The sequence below is a fragment of the Lacerta agilis genome, chromosome 2 (genome assembly GCF_009819535.1).
Source record: "Lacerta agilis isolate rLacAgi1 chromosome 2, rLacAgi1.pri, whole genome shotgun sequence".
In the NCBI taxonomy this organism is placed as follows: domain Eukaryota; kingdom Metazoa; phylum Chordata; class Lepidosauria; order Squamata; family Lacertidae; genus Lacerta; species Lacerta agilis.
The window spans coordinates 52,882,102-52,897,313 of NC_046313.1; the positions used below are offsets into that span (position 1 = coordinate 52,882,102).

The 15,212-nt window shown below is 39.8% G+C and overlaps 1 protein-coding gene across 1 annotated transcript in view; it reads right to left on the reverse strand.

Moving 5' to 3' along the window:
- Nucleotides 1-15,212, reverse strand: part of PDLIM4 (PDZ and LIM domain 4) — a 63,479-nt gene that overhangs the window by 9,633 nt on the left and 38,634 nt on the right. Inside the window, exons 4-5 of the mRNA XM_033140060.1 lie at nt 2,458-2,636; nt 613-770 (exon numbers count right to left, since the gene is read on the reverse strand). Of these exons, the coding sequence (XP_032995951.1) occupies nt 613-770; nt 2,458-2,636 (337 nt within the window). The remainder of the gene's footprint in view (nt 1-612; nt 771-2,457; nt 2,637-15,212) is intronic.

Below are 15,212 nucleotides of genomic sequence, written 5' to 3' on the forward strand. Positions count from 1 at the left end.
ATGGTCCTGGCTCAGATAAGCATCCCTCCCCAACAATTCTTCAATGCAACTGCCCCACTCCCTGCTGTAAACAGTAAATTCACATTTCCTGTTCTAAATACTATTCTTCTTCCTCCTCCTTCACCACATCCCTCCCTGAGAACTTTGTCTGAATGATATATTCAGGTGATCCTTGTTGCACCTGTACGAGCCACCATTGTATACTGGATATAATCGAATTATATGGTATCTTAGCCACTTTAAAATAATAATAATAGTAGTAGTAGTAAAAAAAAAAAAAAAAATTGTACCCCACCCATCTGGCTGGGTTTCCCCAGCCACTCTGGGTGGCTTGCAGCACATAAAAATGTAAAATATTAGCCATTAAAAATTTTCCTGATACAGGGTTGCCTTCATATGTCTTCTAAAAGTCAGATAGTTGTTTATTTCCTAGACATGTGATGCGAGGGTGTTCCACAGAGAGGGTGCCACCACCGAGAAGGCCCTCTGCCTGTTTCCCTGTAATCTCACTTCTCGCAGGGAGGGAACTGCCAGAAGGCCCTTGGAGCTGGACCTTGGTGTCCTGGCTAAATGATGAACAATTTTTTGAAATGAACATGTTGTGTTCCTTACCATTTTCTCCTGCTTCCAACATGCCTTGCAGATATCGGAAAGATCCTGACTGCTTGGGTTCTGAAACTGGCCTTTCATAATCTTGCAGCATTTTGTACACATCTGAGTCCATGTCAATTCCATTTCTGCTTCTTGGTAGGGACCTCAAAGGGTCAGCACTATTTAAATACAAAAAGAAGGTCAAAGGATTGTTGTACACTAGAGAAATAAAATCAGTTCTTTGGGGGGGGGGAGTTAATCCCTTGTGAACTGTGAGGGGTTATTTAAACAAAATATTCTAGTGCTTTTTGCATCACAAGGCAACAGTGCACTGAATACCTATAGGTCACCCATAAGCAAACCCTATGCTTATTTTCAATGGGGATTCAGTTAACAATGCTTCCTTTTCCTGAACTAGCTTTTTATTGATGTAGAGCTCATTGTAGAGACCATGAAGGACAAACTTTGTAGCCATACTCTACTTGCCCCTGTGCAGTGGGGCTTGAGTGACCTATGAACATATGCACCACAGACAGGCCAGCTGCTGCTATTCATTGTGAATTACTATGCCACACATGGATCATTTTTTAATGCATTAAATTAAATTACTGAAGAACCTGGAAGCCACCCAACCATTGAAAAATATCTGGCAGTTAGGGCATGATATGTTTTTGCCAAACATAGTCTCAAGGGTACTTTTAAAAAAATCTTAAATACTTCCTTGTAGCACATTTCCTCCTGGATTAGTCCACATTTTCTAAAGTACCCATAATATATATTTATTAAAAAGCCTCAAGATTTAAACAATGCTAAAATACTAGGGGTGGGATTCACGTAACCTCTCCTTCCCCTCCGGGCCCCCTGAAATTGGCTTGTGTGGGTCGGGAGAACTCCCAGAACCGTGTGCAGGGGAGGGGGGGATCATTCCAATGTATGTATTCTGCCATCTCTGAACAGCTTCCTGTGCTCATTCTTAAAATGTACAAAGCAGCCTTAGGGCAAATTTAGTTTGAAGGCCCCTAAACATGAGATTTAGCACTTTTGTTGGAAATCCTACTTTATGTTGATTCTTTAGTGCTCACATTTGCCTTTCCAGTATGAATTTCATCTACAGTATTTGTTCCTAAGCAGCCTCTTAAAAAAAAGTTTTTTAATTCCATTTTAACAGTAAAGGTAAAAGGTAAAGGGACCCCTGACCATTAAGTCCAGTTGCAAACGACTCTGAGGTTGCGGCGCTCATCTTGCTTTACTGGCCGAGGGTGCTGACGTTTGTCTGCAGACAGTTTTTCCGGGTCATGTGGCCAGCAGGACTAAGCCACTTCTGGCGAACCAGAGCCGTGCACGGAAACACCGTTTACCTTCCCACTGGAGCGGTACATATTTATCTACTTGCATTCTGACGTGCTTTCGAACTGCTAGGTTGGCAGGAGCAGGGACCGAGCAACGGGAGCTCACCCCGTCACGGGGATTCGAATCGCCGACCTTCTGATCGGCAAGCCCTAGGCTCTGTGGTTTAGACCACAGCGCCACCCGTGTCCCTTTTAACTATGTTCTAGCAAATTAAACAAGCTGTTTTCTTCAAATGAAATGTGTATGTTTTTGCATGAATGGGTCCCTTTTGTGGCAGTGTTTTGGTCCTAATAATTTGATATATTTATATTGTATAAGCATGTCAGCCTCTTTGTTGCTCCACATGCTTTTCAGTTGAAGCAAATAGCAGCGTTGGGGCTGCATGCAATTTCCATCGAAAGGATAGTCCAAGAGAAGGGATTAACCTCCCTCCTGCCACAGTGTAGCCCTCTCCCAACCCACAGCAGCTATTCATAAAAATAATCTCCATCACCATGTCTTGTTTGACTCTCATACCTGTGGGAAGATGTGATATGCAGACTACTCATCTGTGATGGTAAACTGGAATCTGCATTGTTGTTTGTATATAGCCGCGTGGGGTTATTGTACTGCAAGTTCGATATCTGTTTGTTGTCTGTTGGACTTCCTCCAGGCGAAAATGTCACTGGTCTTCTATTTGGAACAGGTCCATTATCCTAAACAGGGAAAGAAGCAGAGGTTTTGTAACACTAGTTGTCATTGCCAATATTAAGCAACCTCTTCTGCTAAATGCCACGCCTGTCTGCAACAGTAGTTTGTGCGTTGGGCTTCTCCACTGCTAACAATACTGCTTTAATATTATGCAGCCTGCTATTGGTAGATAAAGAATATACAGAGAGAAAAGAGGAGGAAATAAATGTTTGTTGCATTTAGTAGCTCTTGTGGAATGACTGCTGCTGTTTTGTTGAGGTATTGCATTTAGTTAGGCTTTAGTCAAGTTTTAACAGCAAGTTTGTATCTGAAGAAGTGTCTTCGTCCTTGATTAATGTGAGCAGACCCATGTGGGATTAGCTGAGCTTCATAAACACTGGGAATCCAACAGAAGCCGTTGTTGATGTGGGACATTAAGTATGTATATGAGAGACAATTTTATCTTACTATATTTTGAGGAAACATTGTGTTCTTGAACAGAGCTAGCTAGTGCCTGTCAGATTTTATGGGTGGAGGGAAGAGAAATTATTCAGTTCATCACTCCCATAAAAACCTCCCCCTTGAATATCCCAATCCCCTCTCCTTCTACCACTCAACTCGGTTTCAGAGGCCAGTTCTCCACATCCACCCCTCTGAACCAACTTCTGAGGCCTTGTTAATGCATCGAAGAAAAAATGCTACAAGCAAAAGATAAACAGCAAAAGGGATAACAGAGTGGGCATCGTTCAGTGGGTCGGGCGTTTGTGGTTGCAATCAGAACTTGGAATGCAAGCTTAAAAATACTTTGTTAACTATAGCTCATAAAGCAGAGTGGCTGTGTTTTCAGCCATTCTTAAAAAGTACACAATCAGGACTAAAGTGAGGAGCTGGGATATTGAGGGAACCCACTGCAGACTCCCAGAGTCTCCTGACCCTCCTTCTCTTCCTTGTTGTTGCTACTTATTGACCTAGTCTCTCCAAGTTAAGTGGTGAAAAGCAGCAAGAGGAGCCGGCATGAGGCTTGCTCTTTCCATCAGAGCAGTGCTGCTGACTGGGGTCAGAGGGAAAGTAGGGCAATGGTGGCGACAGTAACAAAGAGGTGGCTCTACCCATGGTAGGGGTGATGGTGGTCACTGATAGCATCATGGCCAAAGCGATGATAAAATAGGGAACCCAAGACTGCACAATAAAAGAACAGACCTGGTTACAGAAAACTGCTGAATTATTATTTTTTACAGCTGATGTATATACAGCATTTCCTCACACTAAAACTAATCTGATAAACCTCCATACCTTTCTTGATGGAATAAAAAAAAATTCCACAATTGATCCTCATCCATTTTTACATTTTCATTTGCTTCCCAACCACACAGCTTTTTCTTTCAAGGAGGAATTGTTAAAAAAAAAAAAAACCTTGCAATGACATTAAACTAAAATAAATTGTGTTGTAAATAACCCAGGGAGTCACATTCGCTGTGGTTACTTTTAATCCTAGGCATTTTGTAAACCACTTAGTATTAAACAAAATGAGTTCTGAATCCACACTGAATAACTCTACAAAGCTATAATTATTGCCTCTATTTTTTTTCCGGAGGGCATAAAACTTCACTGATATGCATAAGGATGCTAAAGATCAGTGCTTTTTTCTGGGGTGTGTGTGCAGGGGGTACACATACCCCTAAACATTTGTGAATCTTTGTACTTTTGTCCATTTACTGTATTTATTTTCCCTGATTTGAACTATAAAATGGTGATTTTCTTGAGTCAAAATGAACATAACCCTAAACATATTTTTTTTAAGAAAAAAAGCACTGGCTAAGATTATTTTGGAGTTTTGCTCAAATATGCTACACTGTGCAATTTAAAAAACATTTATCTGTAAAGAAATACCAGGTCTTTTTATATACCTTTACAAGGGATGACTTCACCAGTTGTGGGCTTTTTTTGTGGCCAGACAACAGAAAATCAGGGTCATCTGAACATGAAAAACAACCCTTTAAACCATAGCTGTCAACCCTCCCTGCTGTTTCTCACTGCTATTACTTCCAATCCCAGAGTCCTACTATAAATTGCAAAGGAGCATTTCCTCTCAGCAGATATGGTTAGCAATTTCACATAATTCCCTATTTCAGGACCGGGGCACCTATGGTCTTACAGATGTTGTGGGAATCGAAATTTTATCAGCTCCAGCCAGTGGTCAGGGATGATGGGAGTTATCATTCAATATCTGGCAAGCCACTGGTTCCCCTGCCCTATTTGGTGCCTCAAAATATCTATTCTCTCTTGTAAAAGTAGCACAGTGTGGTATCACACAATTCCTCTGTTTCTTGAAGCGAAACCCGCTCGTTATGAAACTATGAAAAAGGAAGCATACCGTAAAAGAGATTAGAAGCACCTTTCTTGTCCATTGGTTTGGGGCTCAGCTGAAAGAGATTTGGCCCCCACAGAAACCCTCAGGACCAACAGCAGCAAGCAAAGGGAAGTATTATCATTGCCACCTCTTTAAATAGGTTATTTAAAGACAATGTGCAGTTTGTGAAGTCACAAACCGCTGAATACATAACAGTTTGTATGGTTCAATGATTTGTTATTACGTTTATTGATCTTACGTGAGCCTTTCTGAGAGCCTTGTTGGCTGAAGAGCAGGATTTACTATTTTCAAAGTTCAAGATTAATAAATTAATTTTGTTCCCAGTACCAAATAGCCATCATAATCAATCACATAACAGGTATTAGTTTTACTACTACTGTATGCTCAATGGTACTAACTTTGTAGAAAGGTGGCGGGAAGAGCAATTATGAGAACTGGTTTATGAGAACTGATATGATTCCATATTTATCTGCCAGACTTGGAGCTATCGGTTTCAATATCCGCTTTTGTCCCTTCCATTGGAAGTGTCCAGTTTCTTCATGTTTTCTCCCCCATGTGTTCCAGCTTCCAAACCCATCGAGATTTTCCCACTCCCCGTGGCTCTCTTTCAACTTAACTTTGTCTGCATGATTTTCCTGTTCTTTGCCCCTGCAATATAGCAGAGGAGCAGGAAAGGGGAATGGAAAGATGCAGAAAATATGGCTTTTGGCCATGCCTAAATACAAAGCTTTGTACAAGAAAGACCAACTCAGAAATCTATTTTTTAAAAATGTTTGGGATATCACGTTTGGTACATGGCAATTTGCCTAGGAGTCTAGACTGGTTAGCCCTTGCCCCTCATTATATTGGTTACTAAAGTAGACTTCATGAGTCTCTTTTATGATTCATTTTGTCTTCACTGACCATTATAAACTAGATTTATTTCCCCAGAAGAAAACCTTTCTTATGTTTTATCGTATTTCCTGCTGAGTCATGTCAACTAGTACGCAGCACTTTTATAACTATAATCACTTTGCCAGATATTTGGCTTCTCAAATGAAAGTTAACATTTCTTGACCGCACAGCCAAAATTCAGCATCTCTCTTTTCAGTTTTTCTTTGTCAACATCATAAGCAAAAACCCTTTTGGTGAGAGTCCCTGATAATCCAAGGTTCGGAATTAATTTAACTTTAAAATAAATTTATTTAATTTTATTAGTATAAATTGTTTTAAATTGTTTTTAACACTGTAACCCACCCTGGGACCTTAATGGTGAAGGATGGGTAAAAAATAAATGGCAGGCACCTGATAATAAGAAAACAATGGCTTTCAAAATTTCCATGGAACCATGTGACAGAAATGGGACGCCCTGCAGGTTTTCTCATCCTTGCCTTTTGCCTATTCTCCTTCCTGACTTCCTTCTTGGATTGTGGTCCCTTTGCCCCCACAATTTCCCATGAAGTAGCTGCAACGTATTGGGTTACTGCCCCTCGGTACTTGGAAATGCTAATCTTGATGTATTCTTCTCTTGTTTTCAAAGTTTAAAATTACAGACATTTCCTCAGTCTGGAGACTAACTGATCTGGCTTGTATAAATTTCTGGTGCATTTTCCTTTTCCTTTTTTCCTTTCCTTTAAAAAAAGAAAAAAAATCTTTTTTTTTTAAAGGAGTTTGTGCCTCAATTTATTTTGCTTTTATGCTTTTGAGAAGAAACTTAGCAGTGGCATTCTTCAAATTAAAATTAAAATTAATCGCTTTGCACACAATCCAGCACACCCTGCTAGAGAAATCTGTGTGTTTGTCACACACAGGAGTGCTGAGGAGCTCAGGCAATACACTTTCCAGGAACAATAATACTTGAACAGTACCTTACATATGTATTACTGCTGTGGTAAAAGCAAGCTATAGTCAGGAGATCTTCTAATGCCTTTTTCACATTTAACCTCAAAAGGGATGGACACCTTATAACACACACATATTTAATGAAGCTACTGAATGCTTCATTCACACATGGGGACCGTTCCTCTTAAAAGTATCAATATGTCATGGTATTGGCTGTTTGCTTTCAGGATTTAAGTTGCCATGCCAGCCACCCTCTGACCTGGTGGAGCTGTTGCTGAATGCCAAGCCTGTCTGCAATAAATTCATTCAAAAAATTTTATGATAAAGAGATGGACTTGGTGTTCCACACAGAGACCTGGGCTAGTGGGGGAGTTAATCTGACCCCCACTGTTGCCCTTGGGGTACTCATTACAGCATCAGCATTTCCCAGAGGGCTGGGGCAGGGGAAGAGTTGCAGTTGTCCATAAGCATTCGACCACCCTTTCTAGGAGGCACATTTGCCTTGGATATGGGTCAGAGGTTCTGTGCCTCTGGTTAATACCACCTTTGAATGACACCAGAGGACCTGTGACCTGCCAGAAGTTCTTCTCTGCAGTTGGGTCCCACCCAGTTGGGGAAAGGCTGGCACCAAATTTCTCCACCTATCAGTGTCATCTGAAAATCTTCCTCTCCAGTCAGAAATATGAAGTGGAAAGTCTGCACTGCGACAAATGTGTGAGATACTGGCAGTTTTATCTCTCTATCCTATATATGAACGAATGAAAACAAAATGGTAGTTATCTGTACTAAAAGGTAAACTTACTGCAGAATCAAGAGTTAAAAGTTGTGGTTTCAAATGCAATGTTCCTGAAGTAGTGAAGTTTCCCGTCTGAATGCAACAAGCAATTGTTATTTCATAGTGTTTCAAATGAATTAAATGAACACTACTAGCTCTTGTGTTTCATCACTAGACAGCTCTAGGCTAACCCTTTACGCATCGTTTTTTGTCTCCCCATTGTTTGAGAAACAGTCACATACTTCTTTACCTCCAGAGGCATAAACTACTCTGTGTAGGAAGACAAACAAAGACACTGAGAATGTTTATAGGAAAATAGATTCCTTCACACCAGCTTATGGGTAGATTGTGCCAGTTTCCCAAACTAACTGTTCCAGAGCAACCAAAACATTTTTTTTAAGAAATCAATTTTACCACTGCTGTTTACAGTTTGTCCCACATATTGTATCAGTCATTGTTTTCTCCTTAAGCAACATTTAAACTTGTTCACAGTTTTCTTTTTTTAAGATACATGCTATGATTTATTACTCACTCACAATACAAGTTTACATACAGCTGATGAAACCTGTATATCCTGGAGGTTTTTTTTAAGGTTTTGTTAAAAGTTATAGAAAGCAGGGACTACAAAAAAATGTGCATCTACTGTCTTTGGCTGTGCACGAAGTATATGCATTTTATAGTAATAGCAACAATAGCAGCAAGCAGGTACTTGTATCACAAGCTGACTTAAGTGCTATTTCTGGAGAGGTACTGTATTGCCTGGTGCATTCAAAGCTACTGAATTTCCTTCCAATAAATCCATTCATTAAGGTCTGTGTTCTGCACATTTTATACATGTTCAGCAGCATCTTACTTGAAACTGTGGTAGGCTTACAAAAGGGGGGGGGGGAAGGCTAATGATTACTTGGCCTCATTTCTGTTTGAACTGAAAAAGGCTTTGGGTGTATACGTGCAATTTCCTTTCCTATTAGACAAAAAAAAATAATAAAAAAAAAATCTTCCAGTAGCACCTTAGAGACCAACTAAGTTTGTTCTTGGTATGAGCTTTCGTGTGCATGCACACTTCTTCAGATACACTGAAACGGAAGTTTCCTGTTAGAGTTAGTGAGGTCATCTGACATCATATTACAAAAACCTTCAAGAACGAAAGAAAACAATGAATCAGTTGTTTTCAAACAATCAACTTTAATTCAAGGGATGTTTCAAAAGGTTCAAAAATATGGATGAATGCAAGAAGCCTATTCTTTGTGGCTTTGGGCCGCAATTCTATGCTCACTTACCATACATTTAATTGGACTTAGGCCATTTCCAGACAGTCACTATTTGTGGGTTCGATTCAATTACATACTAGGAAATTTAGGATGCACCACTAAAGTGCATTTGGTGCTTTTGCACAACGAACAAATTAAAAACAAACAAACCCAAAAGGGACAGGAAGCTGTACTGGAATGTATGGGATAGCAACAATGTCAAGCAATGTCCAGTAACCTCCCTGCAAACAAATCAGGATGAATGCTCAACAAACAACAATGCTGTATAAACTATACACAAAGTTTTGTGTAAATGAGTCAGAATGAATGTTTAGTTATCTGAAAAGGCTATTCATTCTGTGTTGGCATGCATAGGATAGAGCGACACCAGTAAAACCTTTAATTCTGCAGAAGTAATTTGTGAGTGAAAGAGAATATACTAAATATATATGTGTATTTATATTGCATATAAACAAATAAATAGATCAAGACTACTTCTTAGTAATCTTTCAGCAGCAGTTTCTGCAGGTGTATATAACGTCAACTGAAATACCATTCATTGTGTTGATTACTCGTTAAAAGGTCAGCTGAATCAAACCAGTTTAGCTAGTAAATGTAAGAGCAAGCAAAGGCTTTGGAAGCTTCTTTCAGTAATCTAGCACATATGAGATGAGTTAACCACGTATAAAAGGCAAATCAGATTATACAGGAGGTTGCTGGGAATTCTGTTATGTTCAGTGTTTAAAGTCATGGAATCTTCCTCCTCTCTCAAATCCCCACTCCAACATGAAGAAACACACCCTCTGAAAAGCACACAGATCCAGCCAAAATGGCAATTCTGGAGAGTCAGCCTCTCTTTCTGTGTGGTATCTCATTGTTAACATAAAGCTTTCTCAAATGGTGGCTCAACAAAAATATACCTCATTTCTGAGGCAAATGGAAAGTCTCAAATGAAGAGACAAATAGTGTTGCTGTACAAGTGCTTGGAATGGTCTTATTTTACTTTTCAGAGAGATGACATATTTTTATGTTCTGCATTTTAAAATTAGCCGCAGACACAGTTGAACTTTACTATTACTATTGTACTATTTTTGTAAGTATTCAACTTCATCACTCTACTTAGGTGCCTAGTGCTGCTCACTCATAGCACCTTCATATTCATCCATTTCAGCAGAACGGATAGGCCCAGTAATAGAGAAATATACCAAAATAATTAAGTGGGGCAGGAGAGGGTTAAAATGTTGAAGGAGAGAATATAATCTGGCTCTTATTACATTCTGAAACACATATCCAAGAGGAATGCGTGTTTGGCTTTTTATTGGAATATTTAAGGTTTTACAATGACCTCTGACCTTGTTGAATGAATAAAGCAAATATATATTTAATAATCCCTATGATTCCTAATTAACATATGAAATCTAATCTTTAAGCAAAGCATTTGCACCAATTGGAGCAGTTTTAATATTAATATCTGGGTCCCATAATTTGGGGGGGGGGGTTGTCATCAGCAAGGAATTTGGAAAAGGAGTAGAAAATTATTCTCTCATACACATTTTGAGAATGGAGTATTTGTCGTGTTTTATAGACTTATTTATGTGGAATCAACACAAATCTAAAACATATTAAGGTTTAAAAATATCTGACTTCCAGAGCCTGAGACAGAAAGACTGTCTGCCTAGGGGGAATCCTGCTGGATTCAAAATTTCAAAAGATCTTAAGTCAGGGATTTGCATTAGAAATCCTTTTCTTGGCAATCAGAGCTACTCTGTCTTCCTAGTTAAATTACTAACAATGAGATGTGGAGGGTGCCAGCATTGTATCTCACCATGTTCATGAACTATTTTGGTGCTATTTGGCATGTGTTCTCCTTGCTTGGAAGGCTTTTTAATCAGATAACTTTTTCTAAAAAAAATTGGAATAAGTAGCACTTTGATTTTTTTTGCCCTCCTAAATCTCTATCAATACACATATAGCTACCAGATGGGATAGTCTTTTGAAGGCCTTGTCTGTTACTTTTCTTCTTTCATAGAGCTTACACTTCCCTGCTACCCCCCCCCCCCCCCGCCCCCTTGTTTGGCAGGTCAAACCATCCTCAATGGGTCATTGGATTGGAAAAACTTAACCTGGGGCCCTGCTGGTTCCTGTCAGGGCAGAAGATGGGGGTTGGGGTTGGGGGTGGTTGTTTTCCATCCATTTTTGCTGCACCAGTTCATGTGTCACATCCCTCAGGATCCTGTATGTCCAAAGCTTCCAGTCCAGTGCCCTCCAAATGCCCATTTTGGGCTTGCTGCTATCTGCCACTGGTGGGAGGACCTTTGGGTGGAGATGAGGTCTGATGAGGATTCAAACTTAGCTATTTGGTGGTGTGACTATACCATTGTAGACCTTGCACAAATGGTGTGCACATTCCATTCTTTTTGCCCACTGACCCACCTGCATTCTTGCTTTAAGCATCTGCCTCCATTCTACCTTCCCTTGAGTTCCCTGCCAGCTATAACTCATCCTGCGGCCATGTTGCTAACGTGTGTCTTAAGCAGACATTATACCAAGGCTGGGGAACCTCCAACGTTAGTCTGCCTGGCTGCCCCATTTTGCCAGCAAGGCCATGTTTGGCAAACCATGCCTGTTCTCCATACAGGCAGATAAGGGCCGGGCTTCAAAGGAACACGCAGGACCTCCTGATCATAAATTGAGCTCACAGTTGTTTCTTTGCTGTAGCAAGACATTTCCCCACCACCCTCTGCCAATGGGCAGTGCTTGGAAACTGCTTCGCCCTCCCAGGGTTGCTCCTTGAACCTCTGGTTTTGAGCAATTTTGAATAGCGGTACTTGAAATCAGCTCCCAAAACCCTAGCTCATAAAGACTTAGTGCAATTTAATTCTCCTGCAGGGAATTAACTGTGTATATTCTGTTCAGGAAAAATAAATCCTTGTAAGAGACAAAACTTGGGAAAGGAAACCACGATGATGTGAGCAGGGACTGAAATGATATACACTCCCCCATGCTTCTGCACTGATACCTTACAAGCTTTCCCTTAGGCACACACAAAACGAAAAATGCCCCCAAATTGCAGCAATGTTTGATTCCTAAAACAGAAAGGAAAAAGTAACCAAGAGAAAAGCCATTTCTATATGGTTTAGATAACTTTTTTTCTTCTTGCCTCTTGAAATAAGTGTACTTCAGCTGTAGGGTTTTCCAAAAGGAATTACATCCAAAGCAGCTGAAATGTAAATAGGTAAAAGCAACTGTACCCAGAAGGCAAAGCTTAAACTGAGTGGTTCTAAAACTTAATCTTCTAATATGGAGACTGTTCTGAAGTCTTGGCTTTCTCTCTACATCAGGGGTAGGGAACCTGGGGCCCTCCAAATGTTGCTAGACTACCATCACCCCGACCTTTGCCTACGGCAGCTAAGGCTGGTGGGAGTTAGAATCCAACATCCAGATTCTTATTTTGTATGTTCTTCCACCAAAAGTACTATGCCAATTGAGCAGGATCAGTGTAATATCATTTTCCTTTACCCTATCATACTTCTTTATTATATGCTACTGTGCATATTCAAGTGCAGTGTAACAAATCCAGTAATACAAAATGAAGCTTGGCTTCCTTTTCCCACCTATACTTCCTACCAGACTTCAATATTCTATTCCAAAAGTAGTGATAGCCACAAACTTTAAAATAGGATTAAATCAATTCATGGAGGATGAGGCTATCTATGGTTACTAGTCATGGTGGTGGTGTACCTGTCATCAGTAGCAGAGGCAGTGTGCCTCTGAATACCAGCTGGTAGCGAACACAAGTCGGGAGACAAACAAAAATTTAATGGCCTGGCCATCAGTGAACATTACTCCATCATAATTGTTAAGGTGTTCCCTGCCTAATGAATTCTGAAAAGAAAAAGAAAATTGATGGCCTGAATTAACTGTTTAAATGTACTGTTAATGTTTAAAAGATTAACTGTTAAAATGTACTGAACATCAGTAAAGATTCAGTTTTTCCATATGACAGGGTATAAGAGAAAAAAAACATGTTCACAGACCATCTAAAAATATTACTGTTAAAATAAGCTGATGGGGTTAGGAAGAATGCTGTTATACCAGCCCTGCTATTAGGCAGAGTGAGGCAACCGATTTTTCATGAAAGGGCTACTTATTTTATTTATTTATTATTCTTGTGCTTCTGCTGCCAGGGAAAGGGGAAAAAACACTCCTGGGATGTTTAGCCTCCGGTGTTAAAATAACTTGATTTGCCTTGGCAACTCTGCACCTTGACTTTTGTGGGGGTAGGAAGCAATTTACTGATCTGCCTCAGGCAGCAAAATGTATTGGGCTATTGGGGGTGGGAGGACATGGAAAACTGAACTGCTCCAGATATATCCACATCAAAACATTCATAGCTGAAAGAGCTTCAAAATACATTTATAGGACCTTGAACGGCAAAACCAGATGCATCAGGCTTACATTTTGTAATAAGAATATATAAACAGAGTGAGTTAAGTCCTGGCTGAAGAATTTGATTTGGGATGCTGGGATTTCCCTGTTTAGGCTGGTGTGAAAGTTATGAAATACATTTTTCAGTGATCTGTGGTTTCACCCATGAAACTGAAATCTGCAATGTAATCCTTATGTATGTTGTTCAGCAGCTTGATTATAACAAAAGTGGTTTCTGCATACTTGCATGTTAGCAGGATATTAGCAGGTCAAGTAAAAGTTTGAGAGGAAGCTGTGTCAGGAGATCAGTCTTCATATACATCATGAAAGTGGAAGCATAATGAAACTAGCTAATCTCAATCTTTTTTCTCCCCAAAGATGCTGTGCTTTACATAAATAAGGACTGTCTTCACTTTTGCTTAAGTTGAGATACTGCCTGTTCTGATAATTACATTCACTATGTGATGGTCAGGGAACAGTTCAACCCATGCTGATTTCACCCTTGTTCAGCTTGTGGCAAGGCAGTCACATGCACACTGCTGCCCTGCATGGAACTGAGCATGAGTTGGCCCTCGGCCTGCCAGCACAAGCGTAATGAAATATGTGTGGTGGCATGACAAAAGCTGGTCTCGATTGAATTCAGCATCTTGCAAACACATGTATGCAATTGTCTTGTCATGGGTAGGTGAAACTGGAATTCCACTGGTGGGGAGCTCCCCCTCCCCATCATTTCCATATGCTGAAATGGTCGTGGCAACACAGTATGCCCATATATTTTCAATAACTTTGAAGCTGCTACAATGTATGAAACATCTGGGCGTGAATTGTGTGTGATAAATCAGTCTTATTTTGAATGCACTTTCTGGTAGAAAAAGAATTATTCACAAGAGTTGCCTGCACCTTTCATGCAACTTTTGTAAACATTTTTGGCTGCCACACTTGATGGCAACATGGACAAAACCTTTGAAAGATGACTAAGGAAACTAATGCTTTGGGGGGGAAAGAACCGAATAGTGATGTTTACAGTCTGAATCCCTGTAACAACTGGAATAATCTTTCATTTTTAACAAAAGCTGAAAATACTTATATTAATGTTGTTGTAAATTGAAATAACAACAACAATAATTTTATTATTTATGGTATATGCCGCCCATCTGACCGAGTTGCCCCAGCCACTCTGGGTGGCTCCCAACAAAATAGTAAAAAAACAAACAAAACAGCAACCATTAAAAACTTCCCTGTACAGGGCTTCAGATGTCTTCTAAAAGTCATATAGTTATTTATCTGTTTGACATCTGATGGGAGTTCCACAGGGCAGGTACCACTACCGAGAAGGCCCTTACAACTTCTTCATGTTGTCTACAGGAAAATTCTGTGGCTGGAAAATTATAAGATGCTAACAGTAGAATACATTGGTCATTATTTCCCGTTGTTACCAAGTTTCCCACTGTTAACCACTGTGTGTATTACTGGGAATAATCTCAGCTGAACTGTTTGGAAGACCATTCCAGAACTCACTTGGCAGGGCTACCTCTATACTGACATAATGTAAATGGTTGTCCATTTGGATTCTTCAATGTATATATGAACTGGGCTCTTATACAGCAAAGAGAAAAGGAATTACAGTAACACCTTTTCTCGAACAACCTCATTGCACCAACTCATTTCTGGAAGCATTCAAAGTTTTTGAACTGAATAAGCGCTTATTCAGATGTAAGCGTTTACAGTAAAATAAAATGGACCAAATTCTGACATGTTAGGCTGTTGGCACCTTGGGTGCTAAAGAATATGCCTGGCATGTTTTCAAATAACTGTAACACAGTACACAGTGTTTTATTTAGGCTAACTTTTTGTATTTGATCCAGGACAGGATAAAATTTTAGTGGTGTCTCTTTACACCCTTGAAAAGCATAATTAACAAAGAATTTTCCATTCCATCCCATTCAAATAAATGTAT